Raw genomic sequence first — 23,478 nt, 5'->3', positions numbered from 1 at the left:
TAAAACACTTTAGTTCCTTCTATATAAAATTAGGTACAGTAAACCTCAGCAAAAACCTTGATTTTGCCGACCTCGATTGAATGGACTTCGGACCTAATAGATGAAATTTCCATTCTATATATCATACGTAAAAATTAACACCCTGCTAATCAATATTTCATATCTACAACTACAGTCTACATATTTAAATCCAAGAGTCACCGCTTTGTAAACAACATTCAGTGAATGATTAGCACCTGATCACACCGCATCGCAAGTGGTAACTGCTTCTGTTGTGGTGTGGTGTGACTTTCTGCAGCAGTTTTAATGAGTGCCAGCCAGGCTCCTACCTGTGATAAGCCACGCCCCTGCGTGTGCATTTGTTTATTCAAGGTGACTGGTGAATGCATGCATTTACTAGACCTATTCAGTATAAATTTGAAATTACAATAATACATATAGAAAACTTTTCTGTGAAATTAAACTTTTCATACACACTTAATTTTAATTGCACAAACATGTCTACATAAGCAAAAACAGGTAAACTAACTAATCTTTCAGTTTTTTTAACATACGCATTCAGAAAACCTTCTTTATTATATAACAGTCTTTCAGCTTTAACAGACATCACCCCTTGCCTGAATTAGTCCATTACACCAAGGTTTTACTGTATTAGCATTTCCCTATATATATTAAAAATAAATTGTTTGGTAATCTATACACTATTTACCTTTATCTGATTTCTTAGGGAGTCTACAACCTAAATCATGTAAATGGGATTTTCTCATCTGATGTCCTAAAATGATTCCCACTTCTTTGTAAAAATAATGCTATATCTTATTATAAAGCCTAATAAAATAGAGAAATAATTAATTTAAATTAATTGCTCAAATAAATAAAACCCAGACAAATTGCTATTTTTTAGGAAAAACTACCTTCTATTCCATTAATAAAACTTTGTGAAAACTCAGGTACTTTAGGGAATATAGCAAAATACAGCTAAATCAATCAATCGATATCTTTACTATGAATCGTTCATTAGCACTCTATGACAAAATTGCTTAACCATGGATAAAGGTAGTTATATCAATATGAATATTGTTCTTGTTTCTTGAGAACTTACAATAGCCAAAAAAATGTACTCAAGATTGTAATCAGAGGCTCAGCTTCTCCAGAAATGTAAAAAATATGAGGCAGAAGTGATCCAACATGGCACATAAGCCATCAGGTAGAATTGTCGTCTTTTGATTTCTTTCAAGTCTTCCATCTATGACTAATCTGCTAAACACTCAAAGATTTGGACTATCGTACTATGTATGATAAGAAGTCCTGACACATAACCCACAAAGTAACATAAATACTATAATATTGGTACTTACATCATCAACTAGCACCTCTAATTCATATTCATGAATTCCACCTCCTCCATAGACAGAAAAACCAACCACAACTATTCCAGGCTTGTCAACTGAAAAACAGATTGCATCTGGGGACCCATTCCCAGTGTTCCAACTTCTTCCCTGACTTGTTTTTGTGAATCGATTAGCACTGGCTTTAACAGAGTGCAGAGAATTAAGTCCATCGATCTGTGAATGACAAAAGGAATTACATCAGTAGTTTACCTGAACATTAATAACATACCTTTAACAAAACTATCCAAAAGTTTCTAAGAAATTCAATAAAGTAACCTACATTTAACAAGTGAGCTGAAACATTCCTAATGGTACATTATATTAAGGAATTAACCAGTGCCCGGCCAGTGTGGCTCAGTGGGTTGAGCACTGTCCCATGGACTGAGAGGTCCCAGTTTGATTCCCGGTCAGAGCACATGCTTAGGTTTCAGGCTCAAACCCCAGTAGGGAGTGTGCAGGAGGCAGCGATCGATGTTTCTCTCTCTCCCTTCCTCTCTCTAAAAAATAGAAAATATATATTTAAAAAAGGAGAGATTAACAAGTAATAAAGCCAGATTTTATCATTCTATATTCATAAATCAGTATCACTTCTGAGTATTTTCTTCTTTTAGTCATATTAAATTACACATTTCACTTAATTTAAAATGTCAGAACTATAAACTTATATTATTACAGTCATACCATATGAATTATCACTCACTTTGAAAAGAGATACCAGCCCTGGCTGGTTTTGCTCAGTGGTTAGAGTGTCGGCCCGCAGACTAGAGGGACTTGGGTTCAGTTCCCACTAAGGGCAGGTACCTTGGTTGCAGTTTGTCCCTGGCCCCAGTTGGGGTCGTGTGGGTGGCAGCCACTTGATGTGCCTCTCTCACATCGATGTTTCTCTCTCTTCCTCCCTCTTTCCCTCCCACTCTATCTGAAAATAAATGCAAAAAATGTGCTTGGGTGAGGATAAAAAAAAGAGAGAAACCAAAAATTTCATCAATATTCTATAGACCAATAGATTTCAAACTATGCCACACAGAGCTTTAGGAATTCTGCAGAGATGGGTATTCAAGAAAGAGGTGAACACAGGTTCCCCTCTTCAGTCAGATCATCCTTCTTCTTGTCTTTAAATTTTTAAGACTTCATTTGCAGAAAATGTTCAGTCTTAGGTCTGAATACCACTAATGTATACAGTGATATTATAACTTGGAACTCAATATTTTTTAATATATATATACAAATACAACCACGCTAATTACAGACTTTTCATTAGAGAGGATCAATGAACTTATTTTGATTTAAAACCACTCTTTTTAATTATAGATCCTACAGCTAATCTTAGCTGGCTTCAGAAATTTGGAAAACCTACAAAAAGAAAACTGAAGTTAATCATTCTAGCAAGAATTACAACTGCTCTGGGAAAGAAAGAAACATAAGTATCTAAAACAGGAAGGCTGTATACTAGAAACCTGTAATTTGGGGCATTCTTTTCATTAGACAGGTTAGTTCACAGGGTGTAACTAGACAGTAATATTCTGAGGGGGACCTATGCACTACAGACTTTTTCAATCAGGATCTATTACAGAATGGAAGCATATGGGATGAATAAGTAAAAAAAAAAAAAAAAATTAAAAATTTCTGACAGGGTTTCAGTGGCCACTGAGGACAAAGCCTACAAGCTAACAAAGAAATGGAGGAAGGCTTCTCAGGGTGAGATAATAAAATATGCCCAGGTGCATGTCATCACTCAGAAATCCTAAAGGCTAAACCATCACAATGAATCGATAAGGAGTGTAGACTGACCAGATTAATTCAGAATAGATTCTAAAATAAATCTATAAAAATAAGCAAAGACTAGAAATAGAGGGAAAAAGTTATTTTGTAAAAAAAACTTGAGACCTGGAACCACTGAGTATATGTTAGTTATTAAATTCTCATTGGAATGATATAAGATAATTTATATTGACATGATTTTCAAAACCAATGCACTGTCTGCTTTTGAGAAAAAACCAGAATCATTTACCAAATTTGGAAAAAATGCTTAGATAAATTATAAAACAATTGTAGGGCAGTGAAATAGTGACATATAATGTTACTTTTCAAAATGTAAAGGCATTTTAAAATGTCTCAAAATGGCCCTGGCCGGATTGGCTCAGCAGTTGGAGTGTCGGCCTGTGGTCCAGAGAGACCCAGGTTTGGTTCCCGCTAAGGGTGCGTACCTTGGTTGCAGTCTGTCCCTGGCCCTGGTTGGTCGTGTGGATGGTAGCCACTCGATGTGTCCCTTTTACATCGATGTTTCTCTCTCCCTCCCACTCTATCTGAACAAAAAATGGAAAAATGTCCTCGGGTGAGGATAAAAAAAATTAAAATGTTTCAAAATGGTTTTCTCAAACATTATATTTGACCCTTCGAAGCTTTGTGATGATGGCAACTTTGTGATGATGGCTATACAACAATGTGAATGTACTTAACGCCACTAAATTGTACACTGAAACATAGTTAGAATAATATATTTTACATTATTTATATTTTATTACATTAAAAAAAAAAAAAAAAAAAACTTTGTGCCCTGGCCAGTGTGGTTCAGTGCTTAGACCATTGGCCCATGCACTGAAGGGTCTGGGTATGACTGCAGGTCAAGGGCACATACCTGAGTAGGAGTATGTAAAACAGGAAGGCTTTATACTAGAAACCTGTAATTTGGGGCATTCTTTTCATTAGACAGGATCATTGATCCCCAGCCCTAGTCAGGGCACGTGCGGGAGGCAACCAACTGATGTGTCTCTCTCACATCGATGTTTCTCTCTCTCTCCCACCTCCCTTTCCTCCCTCCAACTCTCTCTAAAAATCAATGAAAAAGATATCTTTGGGTAAGAATTAGCAACAAAAAAACCTGTGACTTACGTAAGATAAAAATTGTTATTTTACATATGTATTTGTGTAGGGTCAATCAAGTGGGCAGAGCTAAGGTTTTGAACCTCTTTACCTTTTCCATGCATTGTATACATTAGTAGTAATCCTACTTCCATTGCTAGTTGATTTTTTAGAGGGAGATAAAGGGAGAGGGGGAGGGAGAGAGACATTTATCGACTACCTCCTTGCACAAGCCTCACTAGGGATGGAGTCAAAAACCCAGGCATGTGCCCTGACTGGGAATCAAACCAGCGACCCTTTGGTGCATGGGAAAATGCTCAATCAATTGAGCCACACCAGTCAGGGCCAAACAATTTTTGTTTTTATTAGGATATGGCAGTGGGGTTATGCAATGGAGCAGCTAAGAGAAAACCATATATACTCTTGGGTAAACTGGTGGGAAAGAACAGAAAAGAAGTATAAGTAAGGGGAAAACAGCCTAGTTAGCTTAAAGGTATTTTTTTAAGAAAACAAAAAACAGTGGGATTGAAATCAGTTTCTTGGAAGCCAAACTATGAAAAGAGAAACTATGTGAGAAGTTTAAACATATGCTTATTATCCAATATCAAAATAGAACATTACCTCAGACCCCAGGGCTGATGCTGTCAGTTCACTGACAATACTGGCCAGTAATCCACAGGTGTTGGAGACCAGGTGGGAAGAGAACAGCTCATTTTCTCTCCTCAGGCTGTTCCTGACTGGGAGCACCACAATAACCAGCATTTTCTCCAGAACTTCACGAAAGCTTGTCATCCCTGAGATATTCTCTTCACTCTAATGATATATATTTTTAAAACACACACACAAAAAATCCATTATACTGCTTTATTTTGCTTCACATAGGCACTCAATTTCAAAATCTTGTCTTTCAAGATGGCCTTAAAATCAGACTTGAGACTATGTCTATTAATGTATCCAGCTGCATGTGGAGTCATTATATCTACTTTACTCTTAAAAGTTCTTTTTGAATTATTAGCCTCTGTGTATCACATATTTACAAGGTATGTTTTATTAGCATTTTGTCATTTTCACTTATTCTCTTAACTTTTCAATAACAATTCTATATAATAAACAGAATAAAACTCTTCCCATTTAAAAATTTTTCTCTATACTCAACATTCTAATCTCAGATAATTATTTGTTATACTTAGAGGTAAAGCAACTGAGAAATACTGTTATCCGTGCAAAACAATTTTCTAACAAAATTCTTTCTGTACGTGCATGTAATAAAAATATGGAATTCTACTATAACTATTCCTATACAATTTTATAACTTCTATGCATCCAACTTCAAATGAGAGAGGAAAATTCCAATCCCTACCAATGGAAAAAGATCAAGATAAGAAATTACAGACTCCCACTAAAGACCAATGGGAACATACTTTTTTCCCCAGAAAGAAAAAAGATTAATCGATTTTAATTAATATCCAGCATGAACATTATTTATTTCCTTTACCATCTTCAATATCTCTTAGACCGAGAGCAAAATGCATTTAACTTCATCAAGAGACCCAATTGTGACCAATGATCCTTTCAGTTTTGCTGTGGATTAGGGAATCAAGCAATTTGGATCTAGTTCATTTTTTCATAGGACTCAACTCTGCTGTGATACAATGATTATAACAGACTTGTGGCTGGCCCCTGGAGCAAACAAGTTCTTCCACAATACTTCTTATACTACACACTTCTTTACAAGCTATACACATATATATACAGATTCAACAGATTTCACAGTCATAAAATTTCAGGCTGGAAAAGGGTGATAAAGTTAAATCACTCTTCCACAAACAAATAAATATTTAAATGAATATACTTTCAATCCATTAGAGAAAATTAAGTAACCTTGCAGTTAAAATCATCAAGAGCATTATTATGAATCATTTCATGTTTTGAATTTTTTTCAGAGAGAGAGAAAGGAGGAGGGGGAGGGGAGGGAAGGGGGAGGGAGAGAGGGAGGGAGGGAGAGAGAGAGAGAGAGAGAGAGAGAGAGAGAGAGAGAGAGAGATTAAAACACTGCCCATTGCCCGGGACTGACCTCAAAACCTGGGTATGTGTGCGGACGAGAAATCGAATCCACCACCTTTTGGTATATGGGACAATGCTCTAGCCAACTGAGCCACGTAGGCCAGGGTATTATGAATAATTTTCAGTCTTTCTTATATACAATTTTAGGCTGAAAAAAGGTCACCTAGAGATTATCTTCCATCTTTAAGTTATTTATTTATATTATCCATTTATATAAGATCACTGTAACATTTTGGTCAACTTCTTATGTAATTGGTTTGCCTATCTTTAAAATAATCAATTTTGATTTTTTTTTAAATTAGAATTCTTTTATCCTTATATCACTTTCATTCTCCAGAAACTTTACTTCCTGGCATCTGAGAAAGCTAGCTTTTTAAAAAGAATTCGTTTTCCTTTATTGATTTGAGAGAGAGAGGAAGTAGGAGGGAGAAAGAGATAGAAACATTGATGGGAGAGAACATAAACTGGCGGCCTCCTGCATGCCCCCAACTGGGGATCGGGCCCACAACCTGGGCATGGGTCCTGATAGGGAATTGAACCAGTGAACGCTTGGTGTATGGGTCGATACTCAACCACTAAGCCACACTGGCCGGAAAGAAAAAGCTAGCTTTTGATAAAACTCAACCCCCAATTGTCCTCCATTATCAATAATCTTGTAGGGCTTTATTGGGGGGGGGGGGTGAGGGGTAAAACACAGGTGGAGTTAGTTATGTCTACTAATTTTATAACTAGCAATTGACAAGATTAATACAAGAAGTTTCCCATATAATCTTAACATTGAGTTGACGGTGTCAATATGCTTTTGTTGAAAGACTAAAAAGTTAGCACATAACCAGACAATACAATTTTAGAAAAAGGTAATCACTAGTGGTGGGGAATACAAGCTGACACTAGCTTTCTGGAGGGCATATCGGCAATTCTATAACAAAGCCTTAACATACTTTCCTTTCACCTAAGAATTTTTCTGAAAAAATCAGCATAAGTATATATAAAAATTCAGTAAATTATATTTTCAACAGCACTGTTTAAAATACTGAAATGTGGGAAATAATATAAATATATATATAAAGAATTGATATTACAATTATTATGCTACACAGAAATGGCAAAATTCTATAATATTCACTAAAAAGAGGGTAGACGATATATACTAATCAGACTATATGTTCATAGGATATTAAAAGAAATATACGAATAAACAATTATTAATTGTTAATAATCACCAACTGTAGGGTATCAATGGAGGAAAAGAGAAACATCTGTAACAAAAATAAATTACTTTTTTTTAAATCATCAATTATTAGTTCTCTCATATTCTGAAATATTGCTAAATTTTACTATATTTTTGTATTTATTTTTATCTTTATTGTTGAGAGTATTACAGATATCCCCTTTTTATTCCCTTTGCCCCCACCCAGTTCCCAGTTTTTCCCCCACCCCAGGCCTTCACCACCCTATTGTCTGTGTCCACAGATAATACATATATGCATTTAAAGAAAACACACACACACACATATAAATAAATTACCCATAACTTTATCACCAAAGCATTACTTTTATTTCTCAGTATTCTCTTCCAAAATATGTATTACATTCCTTTTGCATAATATTTTACAGTTAGCCATCTTATAGCACATATACTCTTTTGGTTGATTTTTAAGTTAAAAAAAACATATGCTTTGATATTAAATGTAGTAAATATAATTATTTTTAAAGGGTGAACCATAATCTACCAAATTGATATATGTAAATTCAACGATTTCACTTAACAATGTATAGTTAAGCCTCTAATTGTTTTAATTTTTAATAAAATACACACACAGCTTGCTTTAGTCTTCAAATTATTTCCTCGGATAATTTCCTTTGCAAATAATACTGAATTAACAATTTATCTTGTAAAAATATTTTCTATATACCCCAACTTAAGGGCTTATTTTTTTCATTCTTGTCTCAACTAGTAGCTAATTAAAGTTCTAGTAACTAGTAGATGCACAATAAATACTTGCTGAAACATAAAAAAAAAAAAAAAGATTACTGATACTAATTACATAATGCCATATAGCTATAAGTTTATAGCAGGTTTCCTCATGGTCTCACCAGCGTAGGACTTGACAAAAAATTTACTTTTTCTAATTTTTTATAAATAAATTGGTAACCTCAATAGAACTTTCGTGCACATTTAATTACTAGTAAGGCTGAAATTTCTCCCATGCTGGCTTACTCTAATGTCCCTCTTCTATTTACTTTTATTACTTCCACTGAGATCTTATGAAGGTATCATACTGACTACAGAAATTTTCTCTCCATTCTGCTATTATTCATTTGGGGGTCTAAATGTCATTGTCAGTGTTTTTTAATAAACCAGAAGTAGTTATTAAAGAATGTTTCTATGACTATTGTTTTATAGTGCTTATTTTAATGTAACAAACAATTATAGAAAGTGTTTTAAAAGTTACTTATTTCCTTAAAACTCTATCTTGGCAATATAAAATATTATATTAGAATAAAAAAGTTTCTTACAGTATCTGCAATTTTCAAATGGCTCACCCAATAAACAAAAAAAACACAGGAATTCATTACATAAATCTCTCAAATTTCTTAAGAGATTAGGAATCATTTAAAATAAAATAAAAATTAGAGAAAAATAGACTACTTATTTATAGGTAAACATGAGTTTTTTTTTCTTAAATTTAGTTCTTCCTGTGAAACACATAAGTACTTGATAAATATATTTACAAATGTAGAAGAATAAGCACCTGGGTAAATATGCCTCGATTTAGTTTCATTGCTTCAATATAAAAGATATTTTAGAAGACCTACCTGGCTGAGTTTTTCCATATGTGCTACCAAAAGGGGAAAACGGTGAACTAGTGTTGAGTCATTCTCTGTGCTAACTTGTTTAACAATTGATCGAAGTAGTACTTCTCCATCATATGCAATAGGGAAGATAGAAGTCAGCTTAACAGAAGTGTGACACAGAGCTGACATAACAGCTGCTAGGAGTCGACTACTTGATGTCTTGAAGTTTGCTTCTTGGATATCCTTTTAAAAACAAAAATATGTACCCCACCAAAGAAATACTGTATCAGTATAATCCAAGTTTCTGGATATATAAAAGGTAAACCATACCTTTTACGTATCATACCAAAATTTTCTAGAGTTCAATCATTGTAATTGTCTTGTTAAAGGATAATATTACATCATTACTTTTAAACAAATTTCTTGAAAGTTACTACCCAATTAACATGGAAAACTATTAAATATGATCAAGAAAAATCAGCCTCCTGTTCTCAGCCTCCTGTTCTCCAGTAAATGAGTTAATATATATTTATGTATCTTTAGAATCACAGTCCTCCCAGCACTATTCTCAAAGAAAGACATCAAAAAGGCCCCAATTAGTATACATCTAAGGCATTGCCAATAACAAGGGCTAAAACTATTTTCCTCAAATAATAATTTGTTGTGCAGGAAGCAACCAATCCATGTCTCTTTCTCACATCAATGTTTCTCTCTCTCTAAAAATTAAAGGAAAATATCTTTGGGTGAGTATTAACAACAATAAAACAAAACAGTTACCTACCCAGATGTCATTACTGAAATACCTTTTCACTAGTCTAGGATACCTTGGCGAATGAAACCAGTACATTTCTGTGCCCTGACTGGGAATCGAACCGGTGACCTCTTGGTGCATGGGTTGATACTCAACCAGTGAGCCACACCATCCAGGCTATCCTAATATTTCTTTTAATATCTTTGTCAAGTCTTAGTATCAGGATAAAGCTAACTTGATGATTTAGTTGGGAAGTACTGCCTCTGATTATTTTCTGAAAAAGTTTGTAAAAGATTGATATTATTTCTCTCTTATATGTTTAAAAGAATTCTCCAATAACAATATCTGAGCCTAGAGTTTTCTTTGTGGTAAAGCCTTTGATAATGAATTCAATTTTCAATAGATAAAAGGTTAAGATTTTTCTATTTCTTGTCCAAGTTTTGCTTCAATTATATTTTTTCAAGAAATTTTTTTATTTCAGTTATAATTTATTGGTATAAATTTGTTCATAACATTCCCTTATTAGCATTTTGATGTCTGTTGGATCTATAGTGATGTTCTCTATTTTATTCCTGATAATGGTATTTTGTGTTTTTTCTTTTTCTTGTCTCCTAATCATTTTCTAGGAGTTTTAAATTTTTGTTTTATTTTCAAAGAACCAACTTTTGACATTAATTTTTCTCTATTTACTATTTCACTAATTTCTGTTTTTATCTTTATTATTTCCTTCTTTTCTCCTAGTTACTTTTTTCTTTCGTTGGGTTTGATTTGCTTTTCTTTCTGGCTTCCTAAAGTAGAAACTTAGATCATTGGTTTTAAACCTTGCTTTGCTAGTAGAAGCATTTAAAAGTATACATTTGCTCTCTAAGCAATGTTTTAGCTACTCCTTAAAATGTTTTACATGTTATATTTTTCTCTCTCATATGTTATACTTGTATTTATCTTTTATATGTTACATTTTTATCTAACTTACTTTGGATTTCTTCTTTGATTGGTTACTTAGAATTATCTATTTTCCAAATAGTCGGTGCTTTTAATATATTTTGTTATTTATTTCTAATTTAATTCTATTGTGTTCTGAAAACACTTTTTTTAGATTTTAATCTTGTGAAATTTACTAAGACATTTTATGGCCTACCATATGATCTATGATCTGTTTTTGTGACTATTATATGATACTTGGAAAAACTGTGTATACTGCATTTGCACATTGTTTTTTAAATGTCAATTAGGCCAAGGGGGTTGACAATTTGGTTCAAATCTCTACATCCCTACTGATTTTTTTTTTTGTCTAGTTGTTCTATTAATTACTGAAGAGTAGCACTGATGTCTCCAATTATCAATATGAATTAGATCTATTTTCCCTTAAGTTCTGTAAGTTTTATGCCTTAGGTGTTTTGAAATGGTGATTTGGGACATACACATTTATGAAGACTGTGGTTTCCTTACGAAGGAATGAATGATGTCAACATGCAAGTTCCCTCATAGCTCTCTCTTCTGGCTATTGTACAGATATGAGGTGGTGGGGGCTGCCCTTCTACTGCTGTCCTGGCTCTCACATACTCACTGGCTATTATTCTTCCCTCTTACACACATACACACACACACACACACACACACACACACACAGGTTCAAAGAGCAAACTGGCAGCTGCACATCGTGTCTGCCAATGTAAAAATAATAAAGTGAATAGAAAAAAAATGTTTTTGAACTTTGATTATTAAATCACATATCCTGAACTTATTTCCTGATTTATCTTTTATAAAAGTTAGAAAGATGGAGGCAGTTTTTATTTCCTTGAAGAGTATTACGTATTTTATCATTTTTTTCAACTAATATTTTATAAACTCAAATTACCTGATCCAAACAATTCAGCAGATCACAAAGACAAGCCCACTGTAAGGCAGGAGTTGGGTAGAAAGAATGAAAACAAGCAGTAAAGGTATTATGACACTCCTGAAGGACAGCTTCTAGGAGACTCAAGGGTTGACTGAGATATCCTTGAGGATCATTATCCAACTTCACCATGCAGTGATCAACTCCTTCTGATAAGATTTTCCTTAACAAAGTTCTGGTTTTTCCAATACATTCTGCTAATTTGCTAGTTTCTTCTACAACTGCTTTTCCTGTAGCTTTAAGAAAACAAAGAAGATTGCTAATTGAATAGAATAATGCACATGTGTGAAAACATTTAATATAATTCTAGTTATTTCCTATATAGCTAAAAATCACAAGTACTCATAACCTAAAAAAGAAACAATTTAGAGATTGTGTGGTCCAAAATTATTTCTTTTTAATATCTAAATAGAAAAACAAAATAAAATACTGGTTTTAGCATATAAGTCCAAATCAGTTGTTCAAAACATTTGTATTTGGCAGAATCTGTTTAAAATAACACTTTATTAGAGTATTTAATTTTAGCTTAACATGACTTTTTGTTATCAGAATGACAGGTAATGTATTTTATTCTTTGTAAGTCAATACATAAGCATCACAGAAAGCTGCTTTCTCCCCTCATTGAAGGAGCATGCTAAAGGCAGCTAGAGATCTTTTTTTTTTTTTTTTAATTAAATTTGAATTTATTGGAGTGACATTGGTTGATAAAGTTATATAGGTTTCGGGTGTACAATTCTATAATACATCATCTTTTACTGTACTGTGTGTACACCACGGGATTTTAAACTCTTGGCTATCCCTACATAAACCTTAATTCTCAAACAGTTTCTCCCCAAAGTCATTTAAAAAATGCATCATACCTGACACTGGGTAAATTTCACAGGTATAGACACGCAATAACCTCAGACAACAGGTACCCACAAAGCGCAGTCTCTCCAAATCTAGAAGTGTAGCTGTAAACTGGAATCCTTTTAATCCTCTAAGTTCTTCCACTCCTAAGACTAAGGTGGTCCAACTCCAGTGAAGAATGCTCAACAATGACTCGAAACATTCCTAATCCAAAATATAGAGAAATGGGTAACAATTAGTTCAAATGATATTATATGCTGAATCAAATGGAAAGATGACAATCAACTTCAAAACTTCATCTTGAAGTTTTTTACTGAGTTTTGGCAGCCTAAATAAAAGATATTTTATCAGTTCATTCATTAAATTACCATTAGGAGCATCTTTGAAGCTTGAGAAAAATGTTAAGTTGTTAGGCATCTATAAAAACAACATTCTTCACCCTGGCCAGTTTGGCTCAGAGGTTAGAGAGTAAGCCCATGGACCAAAGAGTCGTGGGTTCGATTCTGGTCAAGGACACATACCTCGGTTGTGGTTCAGTCTTTGGCCCTGGTCGGGGTTGTGTGAGAGGCAACCAAACAATGCGTCTCTCACATCCATGTTTCTCCTCCCCTCCCCCCTAACACTCTATCTGAAGATAAATGGAAAAGTATCCTTGGGTAAGGATTAAAAAAAAAATTCTTCAATATTTTCCTATTTAAAAATACATTTCTAAGTTCCCCTACTACCAACCTATTTTATCATATGAGAAAAAGAAAGGAAAAAACACTTATAAATACATGTTTACTTGAAAGGAAAATTAAACTCTACATTTTCAAGTAGTAATGTGTAAATAAACCAAAAGTATTTTAAACACCTGAATACTTTTTTAATATATCATATTAAATATATATTATATCATATTATGATATACTAATAAAGCATTAGTATATCAGCAATATCAAAACACATATTTTACACCTACATATTAAATTTTACAACACAACCTAAGCCAACTCTTGATAAACAAGTTAGCAGAAGATAAAAATTGACTAAAAAAATACTAAAAACTTCTTATTTAAATTCTTTTTAATTCTAAAATATGGGTTTGCAGGGTTGAGCACCCCTGTAGTTCTAGTTGGTCTGCAGGTTTTGTCATGCTTACATGATGACAGACACTAGATAAATCTTAAAGCAAAGCATGTATTCCCTCATTCCCACCAAATTCTCATCCTCTGGTGTAGTAATATGAAAAATAAGAGTTTATTTATAGCTTAACTTTTTAAGAAATGATTGAATAACTTTCCATATAAAGATTACAATTACCTAATGACCACAAAACCACTTAGTCATAAATATTAAAAAATTACTAAGCACAGAAAAATAGATCACTCAAAAAGAAATAACAGAATCAAAGATGGTTATTTGGATCAAAAGATAACAAACTGATCTTAATGCTAAAAGAATCCAAGTTACCAAGGAGCCAAAATTCTTCTAGTCTCTTATTCCAAGCTCATTCTCTGTAGACTGCTATAGCTCTTTTGGATTGCCAATTTGGCATAATATGTCAAAATTTAAATGAGCATACTTTCAGTAGAAATATTGACATAAGTACATAAGTAAGCATAAAGACCCATACAGGGTAAGGCAAAAGTAGATTTATAGTTGTGTATACACAAAACGTACAGTTTATTCTTGTATTATTTTTTATTAATTATTGTATTATTTTCCATATGAACAACTGTAAATCTACTTTTGCCTCACCCTGTATATATGAATATATTAGTAAAAAATTAAAAACAAACACTCCTTTAATAGGAACAAAGTAGAATAAACTAGAATACAGCGGGTTCTCAATGTCATTTCATTTAACATCATTGTGTTTTAATGTTGATGTGACATATAGGCGCTTAACTCTTGTTTATATCAATTAGACTATGCTAAAATTGATTTCATTATACATCATTTATCTTAAGATGCAGACCCCATTAATGACATTGAGTGAGGACTTACTGTGCAACCATTCTATAAAATATGATGCAAACATCAGAAAAGATTGAAATAGGGCCAAATGTACTAACATGGACTATGCCCACAGTGTATACTACCAAATTTTTAAAAAGATGCAAAACTTGAAGTATGATCAAATATAAATAAGAAGATTCATAGCATACCATAAATGCAGGCTAATAAACGTGTATGTATAAAAAAATAGTCTGGAAGGATATACATCAAAATGTGAATAGTAGTTATACATAATAACAGGGTGATGGGGAAAAAGTTTAATATATGTTTAGTTTGGTTGTATCCTTACTCTAGCCTACTCCCACCAGATATATGTATTAATTATGTGTTTTAAAAAAACTAATAAAAAAGAAGAAAAGAAATTACCTTTGCCTTTTACAAACAGGACAGACTACCAGCTACATTACTAAATCACATTCATATAGTGACTTACAATTTAAAAAGAATTTTTGTATCCCTATGTTATTAAAAATTCATAATGGCCCAGCTGGTGTGGCTCAATGAATTGAGCATTGTCCCATGGACTGAGTGGTCCTGGTTCAATTCCCAGTCAGGGCACTTGCCCAGGTTGCTGGCAAGATCTCCAGCAGGGGGCGTGTAGGAGGCAGCTGATGGATGGTTCTCTCTCACATCAATGTTTCTATCTCTCTCTCCCTCCCTTTCTCTCTCCCTAAAAATATCAATAAAAAAATATTTTTAAAAAATTCATAACGAAGCTATGATATAGTTTATATAGATAAGTTGCATAAGCATGTGCACTAATAAATGAAAGAGCAAGAATTCCTGAGCACCATACCATACTTCAATTACATAATGTTGGCTTTCCATTCTACAGAGATAGCCCCAATAGCATGTAGTATCTTTAATTATAGAACAGTGATGTCACATAGTTCAATAAAGTCCCTAGTTAGAGATAAGCTTCTATTTAGTTTCTAAGGCATTGAAATAATACTTTTTGGTCAACACTACCCTTAAGTTTTCCTTCACTTTCTAAATCTTTCAGCATATATATTAATTCACACATGATTTATTAGAATATTCACCAGTTATTTCAGAAATAGCAAGGATATTAAAATCAGTCACAATCTCTATTTTCCCATTATTTAAAGTTCATATTCTTTGGCATAGAATGTCAATACAAATACAAAAATAAGTCTTAGTCGATAAAGCTATGCTGAAATAAAGTCTTAGAAGAGTGGCTAAATGCTAAACATCAAAATGAAACCGAGCACTGGAGAGAAAAACTGAAATAAATAAAAAATGGCTTACCACTGAGACAGTTCTTGCAAAAGATCTCTTTAAAATGTGTACAGGTTCACTGGTTTGCTGTTTGCCTTTTGAAGCACTGCCATCACTGGTTGGAAGTCTGAAGGCAGGAGACACACAAAAAGTTATGCTGGAAAGGCCAATGACATTTTTCTTTTAAAAACATGCATTTTTGCAATAGTAAAATATTTAAGTTATATAACTTAAGTAAAATGACAACATGGGGCTTTTAAAAACATTTCCCAATGCTAATAAAAATTTTTAGCATATGAGCATTTCATCATTAAAACCCCACCTTTGTAAAACTGGGTAGTATAGAATCTCTTACTGGGCAACATATATAACTTACATTATGTAGTAATGCTACTATTAAATTTTACTCTTCAAGCCCTGGCCGGTTTGGCTCAGTAGTTAGAGCGTTGGCCTGCAGTCCAGAGGACCCAGGTTTAGTTTCCACTAAGGGCACGTACCTCGGTTGCATTTTTCCCAGGCCCTGGTTAGGGTCGTGTGGGTAGCAGCCAGTCAATGTGTCTCTCTCATGTCAATGTTTCTATCTCTCTCTTCCTTTCTCTCTCCCTCCTGCCCTATCTGAAGATAAATGCAAAAATATCCTCGGGTGAGGATTAAAAAAAAAAAAAATCTATTTAAAACTTTTTCAACAACTATACCCAGGAGTGATCCCAGCAACCTGTTATGTTCATAATTACAAATATTAACTAAAATAAAGAGCATAAAAACAAACAAAAATCACTTCTGGGGAAAAGTTAGGTTTATAAGTATCATCCAGATTCTTAAAGTGATTACTCGAAAGGAAGATATAGGTGAGAGAGAATCACTGTTCTAGAAGTATTTTCCTTGATTTTTACTACTTAAAATAGAAATGACATTTTTTAGTGAGCATTTATATCTGTTTGCATACTTTTATTCTAAAATTTATTGCAGTAAACTTCTAGAAATATATGGACACCAGCATATGCTTCAATTACCACAGAGTAATTAAAGTTATTAAATAATGGTAAAAATATAATAAATATAATACATAAGCAAGTTATTATTTGATATTTCAGGTAAAGGTGAAAATTTTTCAGCAGTGAAGGATTTTCCAAGTCATTTCATCACAGATGAACAAGAAAACATAAGACTGCAGCAAATAAATCACACCTACACCAAAGTGCCCATTTAATACCTTGCTTTCATTTCTCTAAAACAAATTTTATTAGTTCACAACACTCTGAAACTGGTAAAATAATCAACGACATTAAAAATTCAGGGTGGGCCCTGGCCAGTTTGGCTCAGCGGTTAGAGTTTCGGCCTGCGGTCTGGAGAGACCCGGGTTCGGTTCCCGCTAAGGGCACGTACTTCGGTTGCAGTTTGTCCCCGGCCCTGGTTGGTCGTGCGGGTGGCAGCCACTCGATGTGTCCCTTCACGTCGATGTTTCTCTCTCTCTCTCCCTTCCTCTCTCTCCCTCCCACTCTATCTGTACAAAAAAAAAATGGAAAAATATCCTCGGGTGAGGGTTAAAAAAAAAAAAAATTCAGGGTGGGGCGAAAGTAGGTTCAGAGTCGTTCATATGGAAAATAATAATTAATAAATAGTAATACAAGAATAAACTCTGTTTTGCTACTCACAACTGTAAACCTACTTTTCCCCCACCCTATATAAATCATTAAAATGTTGTTACTGGCATAATACACATAATCTAAGTTATAAGATAAAGTTGAAAATTAAGCTTGATGCAGAAAATGTTCAAATATATACAAAACATTAAACGTTTCTGTTAAATGTAGCTATACTTCTACTACTATATTACAATTTTCCAAATGCTTCAAATAATTTATCCCTTTTTATATCATTTATTTTATAGTGATCCTAGTTCATTATAACAAAACAATAAACCTTATTAATTAACTATAAATATGCTAAATACCTGTATAATAATTGAGGTATCTGACCAGCGTTAACATCTGTACCATTATTTGATTTCTTTGAACTCTTAAATTGGAAAACAACCCTAAGAAGAGAAAAAATAACAATGATACTAAAATCAACATGGTTCAGGATTCATTGAAGGAAGAAAGTAATTTAACAATCATGTTTTCAAATTCTTACGTAAGTAAACTGAGATGCATTCTTTCATTACAAAAATGCAAGTAATGCAAGTATAAAGGTATTATTCTGATTTTAGCACTCGCTCTGAATGCCTTAATGAATAAAATGAAAGAATTGAACTTGATCAAGAACTACTAGGTGAGTCACTGTCCTGTCCCCTTCCTTAGCTCTTCTAGCTCAACTTTAACCAGAGCAATAAGCTTTTAACAAAATATTTCAAGTTACAAACAGTTTAAAAGCTGCTCAATTAGACAGACTATAAGCTTAAGCTTCAAAATGCTATGATATTCCAAGGTTGAACTGTATATGGGGACCATACAATCCAGGATCAAAGCAGTCTCCACAGTTCCAACATACACTCTTACAGTGACTTGAGAAGGACACATACAATACTAGACTTAATTTTTCTACTTGAATATTCAGCAACATGGAACCCACCTCAAAAATTAGTCTGTTCTTTTTTTGGTCGGCTTTGTTATGAGTTGAACAAAACTATCTGAAATGTACTATGATATAACTTTTATACAACATTTATTTAACTATTATAACTACTAATTAACATTTCAAATAGTTTATGCTCAAGAGTAATAAAAATAAATTGAATCTCTCTTATAAATGATGGTCCTTCAAACACACAAATCAGAGTACAGAGTATGAAAAAGGCTGGTTTTAGAGTCAAGAAACTCCAGGACTAGTTTTGGTCTGCTACATAGTAACCATATGACTTGAAGCAAATTATTTCATCTTTTTTTCTCTATATTCCCCTCAGTATAAAATGGGGCTAATAACTGCTTCACAAGGTTGTTGAGGGAATGAAATGAGACAATATGTATGAAAGTGTTTCTGAAACTGAAAAGCACTCTATACATGAAATTTAAACAGTAAAATTCCCCCAACATTTTATTAACACTATACCATTTCATACTGCTGAAGCTTTGCAATTAATAAACTGTTTTCATAAGCACTATCAAATTTTATAACAAGTACATATTTCTTTTTTTATGATTTCTGAATTCCTCACTATCATTGTCACTTTCCTCTATATAATTTCTGATTTAGTAATATAATGTAATACCCAGAAATACACACAAATGCCACCTGACAAGAGCAAAGAATTACACTACCATTATCTCCCTTTTCTGTCTAGACTTTAATTTGGTATGCTCTAGCTTTACTAAGATTTTTATCCTACTAAAAAACCTCTGAGATTTCTAAATAATATTCCACTACCAAAAATGAGAGTTGCTTAAGTAACACAAACATTTTGCTTACCCATCATCTGTGGTAATAGAAGCTTGTCCATGAGATCCACAGTCACTGCTGGGTCCTGACACTCGAGCCCAGGCTACATACCACCATCCAGCTTGCAGGAGAACTGGTTCATCAAACATCATTGCGTATTTTTCTCTAAGAGAACAGTTAATGAGTCAAAGACAATGCCTTTGCATTTCTGCTACATACATTTATTTTTAAAATTCTTTATAAATAAAACATAAAATCTATTGTATTATAAGATTCTTGTCAAAAACTTAAAACTGTTTATTTAAAAGTGTAAAGACAAGAACACAAATAATATTTACTTGTGTTATGGTCATGGCATGGCATTTCTCCCCCATCCATCTTGAATTCTAAAACTTGCTTAAATGTCACAAAATTTTCATATTAAAATAAGACCAAAGTTTTTTAAATTGTTAAAAAAAATATGCCAGTTTTGATAGAAAATAAAATTTTGAATTTTAGCTTTAAAGTTAATTTATTCAATTAAGTGGTTGAGTGGCAGCATGTTAAGAAACTATCTCTGGAGTGAGATTGCCTGATTTCAAAGCCCTACTTTGTGACTTGCTAGCTATATGACCCTGGGCAAGTTACTACATCTCCTCTGTAACTCAGTTTCTTCATTTAGAAATGGATGAAAATAATGTCTGGCTCATAAGTTTCTTCTGAGGACTGAATTAATTCAGATGAAGTGTTTTGAACAGTGTCTGTTTGCTGAATTAGGAAGGGAGAAAGGAATGTATATGAATAAAGCATCTGATAAATATATTTGTAAGTTACAATGTTCTAGGTAACAGAGTGGAAGAAATGTGTATTGCTTGCAGCTGGAACAGAGGAAGAGGAAGGTCATGAACAATCTATAGAGATATGAAAGTAAAAAACGGTCTGAAAATGGCAAGGTGTCTAGTTAGGCTATAACATTAAGACAAATATAGAAGAGTACTAAGCAGAAAGTTATAAAAGATTCTGTAAAAAATTATGTAAATCCTTTCATGCTAGCCTTTGATTTCTGGGCTTTGTTAATAGGAAAATAAAAAACATCAAGATGGATCGTCTAACAAAATCACATATTATATTTTTGACTCATAATCATGCACAAAAATAAATGGCAAATGATAATGGTACCTTAAGGCTCTGTTAAAAATTAATCAACAGTCCTGAAATTTCTCTAATCTTCATTTGTATATAACATAAGAAATTACTGAAAAAGTACCTCCTGATACTGGTTAATGCCTAAAATCAAGAAGTAGTCAAACTTTTCTTGAGGCTTACTATTTTTTTCTCAAATGTATTTATCTTTTAAATGCAAACTCAATGCCTTACACCATTTTCGGAAAATATAGGTTTTCATTAACAAAATGCTTATGCACACCACATAAGGTTTTCTTAACATAGTTCTCATTTGGAAGTACACTATGTTGTTATTATTTTTATTAAGCTCAATTTACTTATTTTTCTCATCATAATATTCCCTGATTCAAGTCACTAAACCTGTCATAACACAATGCTAAGATAATTCTTAGAATAACACAGCGAGAACTGATAAAATCTAAATCTCTTCTTACTTTATGAATCTTCATAAATAAACATGCTGATTCTGGTAACCTGCTAAGAGGTTTCAGTAAAGCTGGCCACCACCCTCCAGTGTTGTATAATCAAGCAGATACTATAGACATGATGTTAGAGTATACAGCTGATCTGAATTATGGCCCACTACGACTAGTTGAAGTAATAAATAATTGTAGCACGTAATGTGGCACTGTTAAAAGCAACACAGTACCTAATATATAATTTAATTTATCATGTTTGATCACAACATAATATTTAAAACTTCCTTTTAAAATTATGTTTATTCATTTATAATCAATTTTTCACATTAAGTATTTGTAAGGACTACACTGAATAATGAAGAAATCATTACCTGGCAGCACAGTCATAAGCCAATACATCAGTCTCTGCAAGAAGGTCTCCATCAGTTTCATGATCTCCTCCATCAGGACCCAGCTCAAACAGCTGGGGAGAGGAGAAATACATATTGTGCTCAATTTTTCAGTCATATAAATGTGCTAAATAATATGTTTATAATTTTGCATGTGTCCAATATATGCTGAACACTACAAAATGTAAAAAATCAGAGCACCTGCTTTTCAAATGTTAAGAAATAAAATGTACAAACATATATATTTAAGTCAAGAACACAAACCATGTCTTACAGTCTACATTAATCAGATTTCCTTCTCTCTATATTCATCTATTTATAGCAAGTGCTCCAAATAGTTTTGTACCAAATATAAACCTCTGAAGGAGAGATGTTCATATATTTGAAGGACAGAAATCAAGCAAAGTATTTACCTAAGTGAGGTAAAATATTTTTTAAAAAAATTTTTTTGGTTAATCCTCTCCCAAGGATATTTTTTCCACTGATGTTTGGGAGGGGGGGGGGGGTAAGAGAGGTAGAGAGGGAAAGGGAAAGGGAAAGAGAGAGAGAAAAGGAAACACTGATGCGAGAGAGACGCACTGATTGGTTGCTTCCCACAGGCGCCCTTGACCGGTTGGGGGTTGAACTGGGAATCAAACCTGTGACCCTTCAGTATGCTCTAACCCCTGAACCACATTGGCCAGGGTTAAGTGAGGTTGAATCTTGCTTCAACATTTACTAGCTGTGAGATCCCTGGACCCAGTTTCCTCACCTATAAAATAGAGATGGATACTAACACAGCCTACTTCAATAATAATTGTGAAAATTAAATGGAATACTATGGAATACTTAGAAAAATACCTGGCAAAAATGGCTAGATAATGTTAGCTATGGAGAGAGAGGAATAACAGAAAATAAAAATCCTTAAAAACATAGGTTAAAAAGAAAAGTTCCAAATAATATGCCATGGGAAAAGGAGAGATGAAGAGTGTAAAATAATGGTTATAAAAAAAGAAGAGTCTGTGCCCTGGCCGGTTTGGCTCAGCGGTTAGAGCGTCGGCCTGCGGTCCGGAGAGACCCGGGTTCGGTTCCCGCTAAGGGCGTGTACCTCGGTTGCAGTTTGTCCCCGGCCCTGGTTGGTCGTGCGGGTGGTAGCCACTCGATGTGTCCCTTTCACATCAATGTTTCTCTCTCTCTCTGCCTCCTGCTCTATCTGAACAGAGAATGAAAAAGTGTCCTCCGGTGAGGATAAAAAAAAAAAAAAAAAAAAAGAAGAGTCTGGGTAAAGGAAAAAAAGAGAAGTTATCAAATAAAAAAGGTTATGAGATTAAGTTAAAATAAGAGAATTATGAAGAAGAGGTTTTTTAAGAAAGAAAATGAACTATACATATGAAAAATTCCTTATTTCTCTGAAGAACTATAGCAGGCTAACTATAAGAAAGGCAGGTGAAACACACAGAATGAAGAAAAAGGGGCATTAACATTTACTGGATAATTACTGTGCTTCATATCTTGATATTTCAATTATATGCTAATAATCCATCTCCAGCTCAGATCTTACTCTCCACAGTCTAATCCCCACCACCCTCCACCAACCAGTAGCTCTAATTTTATTAATTCTGAAGTGACTCATCTCTCCTTCCTTGTGCCTTTCCTGTTCTGATTAATGGCACTGTTATTCACCTAGTTATTCAGAGAAAAGACCTGGAATGCTCCCATTTCCATATCTCTCTACCATCACTATATCTATTCTATTCCTGGTACCAAAGCTTGTTGGTTCACCCATATCCACTGTTACTAGCTGGAACAGTTAAATAACAAGTAATTAGTCTTATCTCCATTCTCTCCTTGCTCTAATCTATCCCATATTCCACAAAGCTGAGGGTTTCTGCTTTTAATGTTTTAAAATAAAATCTGATCAGAATTCATCCTTGAAGTTCTTCAGTGGTTTCTCATCTCTCTTTTTGCATCATGATATAGAACTTCTTAATGATTTGCCCCAATCCAGCTCCCTTGCTTATTTTCAAAAACTATTTTTGAACACATATAGTTGTAGGAACTAGGCATACAGGGGTGAAGGATGCAAACAACAATGAGTACTACTGCAACTAAGTTTATGATAAGAGAGAATTTATAGTTTTAAATAGGATTCAAGACCTGAAGGTGACAAGAAAGTAAAATACCAAGGTATTAAAGAGTTGTAATCAGTGGGAGTAGCAAGTGCAAAGGTCCTGAGGTTTGACTATGCTTGGGATGTCTGAGGAACAAGAATAGGCCAATGTGTCTGGATTATAGTGAA

The 23,478-nt window shown here is 33.6% G+C and overlaps 1 protein-coding gene across 15 annotated transcripts in view; it reads right to left on the bottom strand.

Annotated features, from left to right (window-relative positions):
* The window catches only part of MYCBP2 (MYC binding protein 2), a 297,109-nt gene that overhangs the window by 132,456 nt on the left and 141,175 nt on the right, over positions 1-23,478 (bottom strand). For all 15 annotated transcript variants that reach the window (XM_036249657.1, XM_036249659.1, XM_036249660.1 and 12 more), the window contains 9 exons: positions 21,183-21,274; positions 19,259-19,393; positions 17,805-17,888; positions 15,881-15,977; positions 12,622-12,814; positions 11,723-11,997; positions 9,135-9,356; positions 4,872-5,063; positions 1,359-1,565 (listed from right to left, as the gene is read on the bottom strand). In XM_036249657.1, the coding sequence (XP_036105550.1) occupies positions 1,359-1,565; positions 4,872-5,063; positions 9,135-9,356; positions 11,723-11,997; positions 12,622-12,814; positions 15,881-15,977; positions 17,805-17,888; positions 19,259-19,393; positions 21,183-21,274 (1,497 nt within the window). The remainder of the gene's footprint in view (positions 1-1,358; positions 1,566-4,871; positions 5,064-9,134; positions 9,357-11,722; positions 11,998-12,621; positions 12,815-15,880; positions 15,978-17,804; positions 17,889-19,258; positions 19,394-21,182; positions 21,275-23,478) is intronic.

This window comes from Molossus molossus, unplaced genomic scaffold (genome assembly GCF_014108415.1).
Source record: "Molossus molossus isolate mMolMol1 unplaced genomic scaffold, mMolMol1.p scaffold_m16_p_9, whole genome shotgun sequence".
In the NCBI taxonomy this organism is placed as follows: domain Eukaryota; kingdom Metazoa; phylum Chordata; class Mammalia; order Chiroptera; family Molossidae; genus Molossus; species Molossus molossus.
The sequence above is the reverse complement of the archived record's forward strand: the minus strand, read 5'-3'. Positions and strand labels throughout refer to the sequence as shown.